The sequence below is a fragment of the Oenanthe melanoleuca genome, chromosome 1A (genome assembly GCF_029582105.1).
Source record: "Oenanthe melanoleuca isolate GR-GAL-2019-014 chromosome 1A, OMel1.0, whole genome shotgun sequence".
Classification (NCBI taxonomy): Eukaryota; Metazoa; Chordata; class Aves; order Passeriformes; family Muscicapidae; genus Oenanthe; species Oenanthe melanoleuca.
The window spans coordinates 4,487,269-4,501,841 of NC_079334.1; the positions used below are offsets into that span (position 1 = coordinate 4,487,269).

Genomic DNA, 14,573 nt, shown 5'->3' on the forward strand with positions numbered 1-14,573 from the left:
GCCAGCACCCTTTAGTGAAGAGCTCAAAGATATTTTCAGTTTTTAAGAATAAACTCCTCAAAGTTGTCCCAACACTGCATACATGTGTGTGGAACAGCCTGTAGCACCCTGCATTCACAGGACAAAGGGGGAGCTAAGGGCAGGCAGCTGCCTCACAATCCCTGCCTCCACCATCACAGTCTGGCTGACTGGAAGAGGATGGTTTGGGGCAGGAACCAGTCTGCAGGGCAACTGCTTTACCTGGGAAATGCCACAGAGGTAGGCATCACCTACCACCCTGTTTTGGATCATAGCAGGTACCCAGCATCTGATGATCAGCCCAATTGAAAGTCTTCACAGCTCCCACCAAAATCAATGGAAAACTACTTGGTATAGGAAAAGAAACAGCTTTATGTTGTTTTTTCCATTGCCACAGAAAACATGTGTGGTGCTTTTTGCTGGCATCCTCCCTCACAGCAGCAGGTCTGTGAGAAGTGCTGTACATCAGATTATCAGTGCACAGCCCAGATTTGAGCTCTGAGGCAGAAAAATCGTCACTGAGAGCAGCTGAAGGGAACCTGCTCTCCTGTTTCACGGCCATTCGGTAGGAGAGGAAGAGGGAGCTGGCACCTTGGCTCTCCAGATGCCTTTGCCCCCAGCAATGGTTGTGGATCACTGTTGGCTGTCAGTTTGCTCATCAGCTTAATTAACAGCGACTTCCTCTCCGCAGCGACTGATGCAGCTGATTTCCCCGGCGGAGGATCTGCCGCAGCCCCGGAAGAAGCACGTGGCCAGGCCGTCCGATCTGAGGCGTGAGGGATGGACTCCTCCAGTCCAGGAGGTGCTCAGCATCACAGAGAGAGAAACACACTTCTAAGGCACCTGGGATGTTTCCTTCATAACCCAGACTGATTTGCTCTCTCCTTCCCAAAGTGGTTTCTTTTCCCTTCTCTCCTTCACGTCTGTGATGGAAGCATCTGGGACAATTACTCTCCTTCCAGCCAGCTGGCTGCACCCACTGGAAACAACATTTCTTTTACACTCTGGGGACTGCTCTTGCTGCCAGCAGCTGTGGAGGCTGCACTAGGCTTTTGTCAGAAGTGCCCTTCAGTACTGTCACCAGTTGGGAAGAGTAAAACAACATTTTAGAAAAAAAGGAAAAAAAAAAGTGCATTCATGTTGGGAAAAGGAAAAGAAACCACAGTGGCGAGGGTGGTGAGAGAGAGCAGAGATTAAAGTGTAAAGGAACCAAGTCAGGAATGCAAAAGCATGAAACGATGGGGCGTTATCCAGGAAATAAGTAAGTTGGTTCAGAAGTACATAAGAAGCTGGAGGATGACAAAGGAAAGTGCATTACTAGGTCACCTCTGTACAAGGGAGAGAGAGCCAGGAACATATCATAGCAAATAACAGAAGGAGGCTGCAGTGTCTGTGGTTACAGCTTCAGCTGTCATTGGAAGGGAAGGGAATGACAGGGTGCTTGATGCAATCCTAGTTGTTGATGATTGATCTCAAGCCAGTATCAATCTGGAAAAGGGGGTGAGGAATGACTATCTGGGGGACTTGCTCTTGGTCAAAACTGCATGGCCCAGTTAAAACAATGAATATTTGACAGTTCTTTCAGAAAATTCATGGAGTGCAAGAGAAGTCCCAGAGCAGTTGGACGGAAAAAGAGCTGCAGCACAGCTGGGAAAATGAGACCCTGAGGACTGCACGCCCACAAATTTAACAGCACTGTTAGGGCATTTTGTAGAGGAATTATTGAAGGAGTTGCTGGGCTGATCCTGCTCTGCAGAGTAACTTTGGGAAGAGGGCGGGAGAATGATTGCATTCCCTGGGCTTTGCTGTGGATGACTTCTCAGGGGATAAGGAAGACATAATCAGGCACAATAATCATCAGCTCAGGCAAGATAAAGCAAAATTAATAGGTAATATAGGTTCACTGGAAGCAGATTGTGTCAAATTAGAGGTTGGTTGTTGCCTGGGTAGTCAAAAATGTGAGGCAATGGGTGGGAGGAAATGTGCTCTGATGCCAGGTTTGGTGCAATGCCAGATGTCTCTGTCCTGTGGAGGCTGGGGCTGTAAAGCTGCTGCCAAATCCTGCTTCAGTGCCTATCAAACATTCACAGCTGAAGCCATCAGAAAAGCCAGTGGCAGGACGCACGCGGGCACTGTGCTGTGGCCCAGGGTACATGCACTGGTGCATGGCTGTGCTGCAATATTGGTGCATCCAACCACGCCACAGAATGGCCTTCAGAATGAATCACAGGTGCCACAGGCTCCTTTCCTTGTTCCAAGTAATTGCTTCTGCCTGTGCTGTGTGGAGATAAACGACCAGGACTGAAAGTAAGCATGGAAATCAGGCATCATCTGTGCAGCTCGGTACCTATTCCAATTGCTATGGGAACCTTATCTGCTGCAGTTTCCTCTGAGTTTAACTGGAGAATTAGCATAGGGCAATCTTTTCCCCATTTAATTTCCTTTCCTTTAAAAACTAAAAACTACAAACTGCTGGTAAAATGAAGGCTGAAAGTCAAGTATCAGAATTTGTACCTCTCTGGGACATTATCATTTGAGATATTTCACTGTGGAAGATGGAGAAAGCTGGCAAACCTCATTCACATTCACTGCAAAGGATTGCAGCACCACATAAGACACCATTTATTATATTTTTATTTCTTGAAGAGCTGCATGTCATGCTGCAAATAGCTGTGGGAAGAGCTTAGCACCCAGAGGTTTGCAGTCAGGCCTCATGGGAAGCAGTTTGGTGATTTTTCCTCTCCCCCCCATCAATATTGCTCATAATTTGGTAGGGGAAGCAGCTTCCCCCAATCTTGATTCTTGTACAGTCCTTGGTAGAACATTGAGCCCCTTTGCTCCTGCTGCCATGTCTTTAAGATGTGAGGTAGTGTCATGCTGTCAGAGAAGTCATGGACATGTGTTCACTTCTTTTTCTGAGGCAGTTGAGTAACTCTGCAAAAATCCTATATGGAAACAAATACCTCTTCAGTTTGGAACACAAACATGGTGCTGTGTTACTGACTGCATGAACTTGTTCCTCCTGCTCATGCATAATCTGACAATAGCATCCCACCTCTGCCAGGAAGCGACTTATTTTTATAAAGCTAGAGGAGGTATTGCTGTGCCCATTGAAAGCAGTCATAAAGTTTCCAGGATCAGAAAATTAATCCAGATGGAACTGACAAAGTTTCAGGAATTTTGAGTCAAAGCTTTAAGTCATTTAATTACCTTTCCTTTAAAAACTAAAACACCCACATACACTCAGCTAGGGGAGCAGGGGGAATGCCATCAGTGGGTGTTTTTTGCTGTGCAACCCCTAGCATAATTAGAGACTGAGTAGTGGTTTATTAGATTTATACAAATGTCTCATGCATTGCTGCATGCATGTGACAGATCTGGGAGGTCTCCATCAACCCCTGGAACTGGACACCTCTGGAGACCTCTGAGTCTGATGGAAAACTGCTCCTGTCCTGCACACCACCAGGAATACATTACTGGAGGGTTGGTATGGAGAGGAGGGAGAGATTTATTTTTTTTCCTGTAATTGTTGATAACATGCCAAGACATGATGCATTTGAAGCTGAAGTCCAAGAGAAGGTATGAGGTTTTCATACTGTGCTGTTCCTCACAGCTGGAATTGAAACACTGTATACAGAAGAAAGGACATACACCTGTAAACTCTAACTACCACTTCCAAGTTTCCAGTTTGTTGTTTTGGTTTTGTTTTTTGATTGCTGGTTTGTCGGTTGTTTTTTTTTTTCTTCATGAAAAGGCCATTTTCACCCCTCTCTCCAGAAGGAAAAGACAAGAACAGAGTGTTAAAGAAGAAATCAAGCCAAAAGATCATGTGTATTCCTTCTCCATCCTGTTATTCCTGTTTCCCCCCACTTCAATCTTCGCTCCCTTCTTCCTTTGACAGTGACAAATGGCAAAAAAAAGAAGGAAATGGTCATTGAAAACTTGTACTGGACAAAATTTGAAAAAAGATAAAACAATCAGATATCATCAGGATATTTTCAATTTCTGTGACTCCAACCCTCAACATAGTTTTTTGAGGAAGGAGAATTGCAGTGGGAATTCTCCTTGGCTCTCAAACGTTCTTCTGTCCCAGGTGATCCTGGTAGCACTCAGGCAAAGGACAGTAATCTGCTGTAGGCTGCATGTGCTCACACGTGGTAACCTCTTCCAAATTAGCTAAATTGTGTTTGAGTGGGGTAAGAGGGGAGAGATGTTCATCAAAGGAGAAGTTAAAATGATAACTTATTTCAAAAAGATTAAAATTTAAGACTTGAGGGGCTGAGGAGATGTGCATCTGCTGCTATCCAGTTCCCTGTCCAGGGTTGCAGGAATAAGCTTGAGGTGTTAAAGAAAAAAACTTTACTCCTGAACCTGCCAAGGGAAGAGAAGAAATGTGTATGGATGGACACAGCAGAGGTTGTTTTGCTTTGTTTTACTCTTTAAATCCACAATAAGCCCTGCCCCCTCAGCTGCTTGTGGAGCATGATCCTGGCTCTGGTTTGAATCCCTGACCCACAAGTGCAAAGGAGGACATGCATTTTCAGAGCAGTCTGTTCTGGTTTGTCAAGCCTGAGCTTGGAAAGCTATGTGGAGAGGAAAGGGATTCCCAGGGAGAAATGCTTTCAATGTCTGTTTAAAGCCTGTTGTGGGCAATTCCATCCTGTCTTGGTTTTGGTGACATGCCAAAACCATTCTGCTAAATGGCTAATGGCTTTTTGATTCTTTTCTCCTGTTTTGTTTTGGTTTTTTATAGGCTGTAGAATAGTTTCCTGCCCAGCCTGGGTTACAGCCAGGATGGGAGCTCTGGACTAGGATGGCTGGTTTGGACCAGAGGCATGCTTATGCTCAATCATTATTTTCCAGTGGCCACTAAACTTTTCCAAAACATGCTTTATTGAGTGTGCAGCTTTTGTTGTATCATGGTGTCAATAGTGGTCTCTGGAGGAGCATGGGATATTACAGGCCATCTGGTGCCTTTCTGGACCTCATATTTCAACAGGACATGAAATAAGCTTCTTTTTCTCATGGAGAAATAAACCCTCCCTCAAGAATAAAAGCAACCTGTCACTTTCACATATCCTGGAGAAGGGCCATTGCTGCAACATGAGCTTCCTCCCCACGTTCTCAAAAACTCCCAGATGCAAGGGAAATGCCACCCCCTGTCTTGTACTGCAAAAGAGGCTGGCGTGGAGGTCATAGTAAAAAAAAAAAAAAATTTAGGCAGCAAATAAATTTTGAAATCTGAAGTGAGGATGACCTGGGAGCTGGAAGGAGTGTTTCTTGGTCAAGCTCTCCAGAAGCAGAGCTCTTTATGCTGGAATGCTCCAAGCAGCATGGATGTGGGTCCAGGAGCTGCTGAAGAGAAATCCCATCAGTGGCAAGGCACAGCAGTGCAAATCAGTAACCCTGGATTAGCTGGGACAGTGGAAGGCTGCTTGGCAATGGGAACTGCCTGATGCTGGGGCTCAGAACTTTGTGGAAATCATGCCCAGGCAGTGTTAGTGTTTTGTGCAGTGCTTTTGGATGAGATATTAATTCCCCAGACAGGCTAGGTGGCTGTGACTCCTCTTGGCACTGGTGTGAATCATACATCAATCAAGGAACAGGGAGATGGTGGTGGGGTTCTCTCTTTGTGCTCCATGCCATCCTGTCTTGTGTGTCTGTCTCTCATCACCAACACTGGGCTCTCCCACCCCAAAAATGCTTTTGCAGGGCTCAGCTTTACACCTGCTTTACACCTTAGCTAAGCATAAATTACCAGCAAGTAAATTACAAGTAAAACAGAGGCTCAGGAGCAGCCTCCAGTTGTCCCATCCCATAAACCTCCTTATGCAGGACCCCAAGCATTGGAGTCTGTCTCCACAAAGGCAAGCAGTGTGGTCAGGCACAGTTAGTTTCTTCAGAACCTCTGGGTGGAGGATATTTGAACACTTTCAGAACATATTCATTTTACACTGCTTAAACTGAGAAAATAACAGGAAGTAATTTTTTTTTCTTTTATGAAAGAATCAGATTTCAAAATTTATTTGCTGCCTAAATTTTTTTTTTTTTTACTATGACCTCCACTCCAGCTTCTTTTGCAGTACAAGACAGGGGGTGGCATTTCCCTTGCATCTGGGAGTTTTTGAGCTCAGTCTCACTTTCCTGCTTCTATGGTCAAGGGAGGCAATAGCAAAACCTTTGCTGTTTGGCCTTGGGGCCCTTGTGAGGCTTCATGTGAAGAGGAGAAAGACAAAAAGGGGCTGATCCCTTTTGGGAAGTTGGAGATTCAGAACATCTCAGATCAGTGTCTCTGTGTGGGGGTGTGTATGTGTTAGGGAATCTGGAGGAGAATTGTGCTTTGGTAGGTTTTGCCTTAATGACATTGCTACTGTGACATTGTGACAGAGGCTGGTGGGTAAATGTGTTGCTGTCAGCGTTTTTAGCTTGTGAGGCTCTGGACTTATACTATAAGTAGAGGTGATTAGTAATCTTGGTAAAACTTTCCAAAAATTTTTCCTCTCTGGAAGGAAGGGAAGGGTGTTTTAGTGACTGTGAGCAGAGGTGTCAGCAGCACCTTCTGGTTGTTCTGGGCACAGTCCCTTGGGCAAGCTGACGTACGGCACATTGAGCGATGGCAAAGCAATTTCCCACCGTCCAATCCTGTCAATAAATGCAATTTCCCTGGAGGGTGGGGGTGTGTGAAACTCGATTGCTGCAGACAGGGGCTGGTTCTGGTTGTGTGCATCACACAGCCAAGCAGCAGCAAGGCTGCAGGCTGGAGATATTTCCCCTCACAGAGGTGGCTCTGTCCCTTCCAGTCATAAATGATGATGTCCCTGTGTAGCACTTCACAGGGGAGCCAGCCCTTTGCTCTTCTTTGTCCCCAAGGCCTGTGTACTTATCATGATGGAACACCTGTGGTGGGCAGTGGTTATACTCCGTCAGAAACCCTCATTTGCATCTCATACCTAAATCTGTCCTCTTTTTCCTCTGCATCTATGACATTTTTCCCACACTCCTGTGCTTTTGAGGTCAAACACAGCTGTACAATAAAGCTTCTCCCTGTAGGAGAGCATTGTAGGTTCTATTGGGAAGTGCATAAGCTCCATCAGTATAACTGCTTATGCTGATTTAAAGCATCTGCCTCAGAGCTTTTATTAGCATAAGCCTCTTAATAAAGAGAGAGAAAAATCTGTAAGAGCTGCACCAATGATGTAACTAGATCTAGGGACACATTTACTTTAAAGTCAGGTTGGTTTCACAGAGTATGTGATTTCAGTTAAATCTTCCAAAGTATGTGAGGACACTTCTATTTATGTTCCATTCACACTAATTTTAATTTATATTAAGTCGGTAGGATCAAGTTTGAGCTAAGTTGAACATGATGTTACTGCTCACACTGTTTTTGATGGATTAGAAGCAACAGAGCTAAATCTTACCAGTCCCTTGTGAGTCCCTTGCAGTTTCACTGACAGAAATATGATCAGTTTTTTAAAACTACATTTATCAAAACAGCCTGGAGGCACAGGCACACTTTCATCAATGTGACTTTGTCCACTTATTACCCAAATGGTCTTTAAGCTGGAGTAATCATGCTTCAAAGTGGTCTTCTCTGGTTTAATGTAGCCTAATTTGTTTTGATTTAGATGGGAAACGCTGGTTGGCTAGAAAAGACCTGAGGGAACACCCTGCAGAGGGTAGGTACTGCTGTTAATCAAGTCCTGCAATCTTCCCTGCAGAAATCCCATGGCAGGTGCCTGTTACAGCTCTCACTTTCTGGTTCCCAGGCCTTGTGCTCCTTGTTGCTGTGCTGAGCATATCACAGGGGCATATCATACCCTGTGTCACTCCAGCATCCCTGTGGCAAGGAACATAGCTGGGAAGAAGGGGGTGAGGGGAGACTCTGCCACACTTAAAATCTGCTCCCAAATGGCTCCAGGGACACCAGTGGTACGTGGCCTCTGGGGCCACCTGGGAATCTCCATGTCCCTGTGTCACCTGGACCTCAGGCATGCTTGCACTCTGGGGACTCCAGCCCTAGAAGCATGTCTGGAGAAAGCTGAAAGCAGGTGCCTTACTCTCACCAGTGCTTAGAGACTAACCAGCAATTAGCCTGGGAGCTTGCTGGCTGCTGCTGGGAGGCAGGTACTGGTAATTAAACCTCATGCTTTGAAAGGCCAACTCAGGTCTGGCTTTGCCCACCAGGAAACTGAATCTGTGTCACAGTGAGATGCTGCAGGTGTCAGCCCCACCAGAAGAGTAGGCTGGGCTACCCACAGGAATGGGCCATCCTCAAGCACCAACACCAGCCTTGGGAGGGAGATGTGACAGTGCAGAGAGCTGAGCTTTCACTGTGCTTTAGCTGTGACAAGAGCCACAGACATGGAAATGTGTGTAGCAGCATGCTTCTCTCAGAAACATCCATGTGTACATCCTTATTTATTTCAATCAAATGGAAGAAATGGTCACACACCTAGACATACTTTACCCACACAAACTGGAGGTGAAGGCTCTTCATCAAAAGAAAGAATATGGAAAATGCCATAGAAACATCTTTAAATGCATGGATTTTATTTTAGTGGCTTTTTCTCTCTCTTTTACCTAATATCCCTTTCCTCCCATAAGACATCTCAGGATATGTCAGATTAATCTTCTTCATTTTGTGCTGAGGGACTCTTGGTCCTTCAGGTCTTACTTACTGACCAAAAGCTCAGTGCTGATAAATCTTTAGCAGAGGAAGATTTTCTCCCAGGTGTTTCTCAAACAAATGAATTATGGTAAGGTGCACAGGAGAAACAACACAAAAACCACTGAGCTTAAGAGAACTTGGCTGTTTCACACCTGACAAAATCTTACTGCCAGAATATCCAGTGACATTATCTCACTAATTCTCCCTGTCTCCAGAGTATTCCAGGGGAAAGAAGATGAATAGGCACTGAACAGAAGTGCACCAACCCAATCTATTTTTCGTTGACAGGTCACATTTAGTCTCCTCCAGTAGTGGAAATTCCTTTTCTTTTCTTGTACTTACTTTCAGTTTTGTCATTGTCATATTTCTTTTACATTTTTATTCCTTCACCATGTTTTGTTTTGTTTGTGCTGTTGACAGCAGGAGAGATTTAAAAATGCCCAAAGTTAGGAACAATTTCACCTGTAGATGACTTCTTTCAAAGGGCCCCTAGCAGCTGGAGGGACAAGTGGCATAAATGCAGATTTAATACCAGTAGCTAAAGGTAATTGTAAATAAAAGTACTCTCTGTGAAAAGTATTGGACAGGTTTCCAGAGGAATAATATTTCAAAGAAGCTGTGTGCCCTGGAAACATGGCTGGCAGCCTGTGGAGAGCTATAAATGTGTGGGGCATGACCCTTCCCTGTGCCATATAGGACTAGCTCATCCCAGCTTGACTGGAAATGCCCAAGATGAGGAGTAGCAGAGATTCTGGCAGTTTTCCTGGGGAGAAGAGGTCAGTGAGACTGGCAGGTGATTATGTTACCAAATATTAACAGTCAGTGGTGACAAAGAAACTCTGGACATCACAAGGTGGGGTTTTCAACAGGCCACCTGGGTTGGGAGTCACCTAGAGCACCTGAGCTGAGAGGATTGAGCACAGGAATTTTCCTGTCTTACCTACCCTCACACCTTTTCCCTGCCTATTCCCTACTGGCCACCCTTTAGGATAGGATGGTTGGGTGTCAGGAGTCAGACCAGAGCTGAGCCCTGAGCCTGCTCAGGGAGGAAGGAGGCCAGCCAGTTTGGCCCCACTGCAGGTTGGCAGGATTGCTGAGGTTGCAGAGGAGGAGGCCATGCCTTAGACTGGGCTCAAAAAAGCAATGCCTGCCAGCTCTGCTCTGCTGGCCAGCTTTGCTTCCCTTTGGAGGTGGTAGACTTGGTGGGCTGAGTCAGAGCCAGGCAGCCTCATATCTTGTAATAGCTCTTTTCAGTGAGTGCAGCCCTATTCCTCTGCAAATTATCCCTGAGTGATTATACTTCTGCTTATTTTGCAATGATTGTGTTAATGATTTCTGCAAATGAATTTTAAACCAAGAGATGTCTAGCCTGATTATTTGGCTGCTTTCACCACTGTCATCACATCCAACAGCTGTTATTTAGAAAACACTCTTTGCACTTGTGTTTACTCACACAGATTATATGGTGGGGTTGGGCTCTTGTGCTGGATATTTCCCAAGCCACCAAAAGCTTTGGAGGTGGCAGCCCAAATGCTTTGAACGCAAATACTGAAGCCAGCAAGTATTTGTCTGAGTATCTGCCAAGCTCTCATTTTCTGAGAACACACTGGTGAATCAAAATTTAGTCTCATGAACATTTATGGAAAACAACCAAGAGAGCAGCTCCAAATTCCATATTTTCAAATGAATTCTGCTTCTCTTCTAAGGCATGTTCCCAAATTCATTTGGGCTTACCAGTCTGTGTCTAGTTCTTGCCAAGTGTGAAATATCCATGTACTCTTCTTTCCTTGGTCCCACTTCCCTTGTTTTTTCTGGAAAAGCAGGGGTTGCTCAGACTGATGCTGAGAGACATTCTTTCTCTCCAGCACCTTTGATACTCACAGTCTGCTTCTGCCTCTAACTCAAACAACAAATGTGATACAGAAAACACTTGTGGCTTTCAAATTCAGTTTTCACCCCTTCAGTAGAAATGGTCATTTTCTGGCCTGTTTTCTTTCCAGACTAGAAGTACATGAGGTGGGGAGATGGTTTGCTGCCTGTCTGCCCGTGGAACTGGTGTTTCCAATGGACTCACTGCAGTTCTCAGGTGTTCCTCAGCCAGGACTCCGTGGAGAGCTGTGAAAACACATATAACAGGCTGATTCCCTCAGGCCTGAGATATCCACCAGCCCTGCAAGCAAATTGCTACTGTCTTGCTCTGTCTTTTTATTTTAGGAGGTGTCACATCAGCAGTTGGTCTTGAGTAGAGATTGAAGACTGAGAGAGAACAGTGATGGATGGACTAATGCCAGACTCAGAAAAGGGTGAGCTACGATATCTTGATAGCTGAAGTTTCACTCTTTCTGACAAAAGGAGGCCAGGAGCTTTGCTGCAGACTCCCCTCTGTAACTACCTGCAGGTACCTGCTTTAATTTGGTTGGTCTGACTGAAGGAAATCTTACCCAGTAACATGGCATTACATTCCAAAAGCCCTCACCCAGCTTGGGCTCCATGGCAACTGCAAATCAAGCTGGGCAGACGAGGGAGAGCTGAGCCTCCTGCGTGGTCCAGCACATCCAGGGCTGTGGCTGCACACTTCTCAGGAGACAGGGAAGCATGCCTTTGCCAGCTCTGCTTTCACCAAGAGTTGCCTTGTAGTACTATAGAATGGTTTGGGCTGGAAAGGACCTTAAAGGTCTTCTAGTTCCAACCCCACCACCATAGAAAAAAACTCTCCAAGACAGTGTGAGCCTTAGTTCACCAGGAAGGGACTTGATCTTGCCCCTGCAGGACTCAGCTGGCAGCAATTCTAGCAGTGTTCCATGTCATGGTGGGTGATAATGATTTCCCAGTTCTGCACTACATGCTCCCTGTGCTTGCAGGTCTGGCCAGTGCAAGCTGTGCTCCACTGCAGAGATACAGAATGGGTTTCCTAGGGAGCCAAGGCAGCACATGTTCCCTGGCTGATTTTGTATCCCAGCTGGGAGCCTAAAGGAAAGATTCTTAAGTCAGATGAAGTTTACTTCTCATTTAACTTTATTAGCTGCTAAATAAGAGGTACTCAAGCTCCCAGAGGGGTGTGGGGCACACAGACTCCCTGAAGAGGAGAGGGATGAGGGTGCTCTGTCAGACCCATAACTTTCTTCCAGAAGGGATTGCCACTCACTGCATTTGCTTCAGCTCAGAGAGGATGCTTCTTTGTCAAGATACCTCCAGCGTGTGTGCTGAAGAGACACTCAGCTCTCAAAGCCTCCTGGGTTTACCCAGTAAAAATAATTTTCTTTCTCCAATTTCCCTCTTGTCAGCTTTCCTGGCACCACAGTCTTTCTCCTTTAAGGGCCAAAAACACCTAATGGGGGTCTTACTGCTTTCTCCATTCTTCTCCATTATACCTTAAGCATTATACTTTAAGCATCCCTACTTCTGTTTTAACACAAAGAGAGAAGCTGGTGAAGTGCTAAGGTGTCATCTCTCATGAGAATTATGTTTTAGCTCACTTGGGCTCCTTCCCCTGCCTCTCTGTCAACACTGCCGCTAACAAGGTGAAGCTCACAACATCAGCAGCTCCCCCATGCTTCTTTTGAGAGTGACTTTCTACTCCCAGGTGGATGGAAATTATCTTGGAAAAAAGAAGAGAGGAGAGGAGAGGAGAGGAGAGGAGAGGAGAGGAGAGGAGAGGAGAGGAGAGGAGAGGAGAGGAGAGGAGAGGAGAGGAGAGGAGAGGAGAGGAGAGGAGAGGAGAGGAGAGGAGAGGAGAGGAGAGGAGAGGAGAGGAGAGGAGAGGAGAGGAGAGGAGAGGAGAGGAGAGGAGAGGAGAGGAGAGGAGAGGAGATAAAAGTTCTGCACAAGCTGTTTTAGAGCCACTTACAAGATTTACACACTAAGCAACTGGTTATTCACACATGGCTCCTTTCCTTGGCTAATGGTTGGTACCTGCCACTTCAAACAGGAAGTCTCCATTTTTCTGTCTGTCCCCTCCATCCCAAAAGCGTGACCCATGGCCAGTAATGCACTTGATCCTTGCAGGAACTAACAAATCCTTGCAGGAACTGCTGCAGCAATATGGATTCAACCAACGCCTTGCAACCCACTTGCCTGATGACTCCCCTTTTCTTTGGCATCAGGCCCTTTCACTTTGTCCTTCCTCCTGCCCATGCCCTTGGAGCCTCTTCTCTTCCAGTGACTGTGATTTTCCAGTGGCTGTGGGACCCCCCCACCCCACACCCGCGACATGCAGGGTGTTGATTTGACTGGACGTGAGCGCAAAGCTCATTAAAGACTTGTCAATAGTGCAATGTGAAGCAGTGTGGGGTGAGGCAGGGGGAGAAGGGCCCTGTGGCAGGAGGGGCTCACAGGTCCCCTCTGTGTGTGGGAGCAGGTCTGTACGTGCATCCCTGGGCTGGTGTCTCTGTCAGCAGCTCTGCGTGCCCCAGGGACCCGCCACCGGCTGGCACCGCGAGGCAGGTGAGTCCACTGGGACAGCAGTGTCAGGGCTTGGGGTGTGAGCACTGGGGGCAGAGAAGGGAAAAAGCAGTGTGGGGAAGAGCCACTTTACTGCACTAGCATCCCTTGGGAAGAGTGGTGCAGATGCTGGGCTCTCCTCCATCCGTACTGGGTTGGATGTGGGGCTGAGTAGTGCAGCACGCTGAGGACAAGGCAGGATGCAGGATTGTTCCTGTCTTCCAAAAGGTAATGGAGGGCTGAGCAAATGAGGACAGCCCTGCCTGGCAGTCAGTTGGAGCACTGTGAAGTGGAGCAGCTTTACCCACAGTTGCACCACCTCAGTACCTAAATTTCTCCTGTCAGTTGCCATTGCCATTGCAATGTCCCCTTGGTCAAGAAAGACACCAGTTGCTGGGAAGGCAGCAACTTTTCTGTCTGTCACTCCCATGCAGAGCTTACTGGAATCCCCTTGGTGTTAACAGGCAGGTTCAGCAAGCAACCTCCAAAAGCTGCTCACTGAGCAAAATCCCGGGTTGAAGAGGCTGTTTCTGCTGCAGTAGAGAAGTGGGGCAGGCATGAACCATCTCTCCCCCATGCTGCAGTGGGGGTGGCTGGGAAGGACCTGCAGGTGCTGCTCCCTGCCCTGCTGCTTCCATGCAGTCAGAGCAAGAGGGGAGATGACTGTCCCATAGCATGACCTGAAAATGGTACTGGGGTCCCAAATATTGGAAAGCTTCTTCTGCCTATGGGCTGGGGAAAAAATGTAGTGAATGCAAATGATTGCTCAGTAAAGATGCTGTATCTGCACTTACATGAAAATCTGGGGCAAGCTTCTCTGGGGAGGGTCTCCAGTGGGTAGGACTCAGGAAATGGGTTGGGTGATACACACATGAGACATGGGCTCAGCTGCCCTTCCCTGGGGCTGGGATAGCCCTCATGTTTCAGCCCCAAGGATCAACGTGACACACAGTGTTCTAGGTTCTTGGTGCCCCTTCACAAAGGTCCTGAAAGCTCTGATGGTCTGTGGCAGTGCTGGGATGTTTCTGGGTTCTGTGCCTGTGCCCTTCCTTCTTATCTGTCTGCAAGAGAGTCTGACTCTGGAGGAGGGAACTCACTCTGTCGGTGAAAACCTCCCTATCTCTCCTCTGTCTCCACAGCACTGGAGACCTGGACAGACTCTCCCATCCCTTTCCTCCCTCCCCTCCTACCCTCTCCCTGCTCCCTATCTCCCCTGAGTGCTTCTTGGAGCTGCAGTCTGGATTCCAAAGACTCCTCAGTTTGTTGTGACCTTGCTGTGATTCTGCCAGCACCTGGTAGAGAGCTGCAGCACATTAAATTTTGGTTCTTGTCCTTCCAAGAGAAGCTCTGCAACAGTTTGGAATGTTGTGTGGAGAACAAAAATCAGCAGCTGGAAATGTATTCTCTTAAGAAGAAACTTAACAAGGAGCAAGCAACTGATGTC

The 14,573-nt window shown here is 46.8% G+C and overlaps 1 protein-coding gene across 3 annotated transcripts in view; it reads left to right on the plus strand.

Annotated features, from left to right (window-relative positions):
* The window catches only part of SLC6A12 (solute carrier family 6 member 12), a 34,672-nt gene extending 30,661 nt beyond the window's left edge, over positions 1–4,011 (plus strand). For all 3 annotated transcript variants that reach the window (XM_056514585.1, XM_056514590.1, XM_056514577.1), the window contains one exon: positions 710–4,011. In XM_056514585.1, the coding sequence (XP_056370560.1) occupies positions 710–856 (147 nt within the window). In that variant the 3' untranslated portion in view covers positions 857–4,011. The remainder of the gene's footprint in view (positions 1–709) is intronic.
* Positions 4,012–14,573: the final 10,562 nt, after the last annotated feature.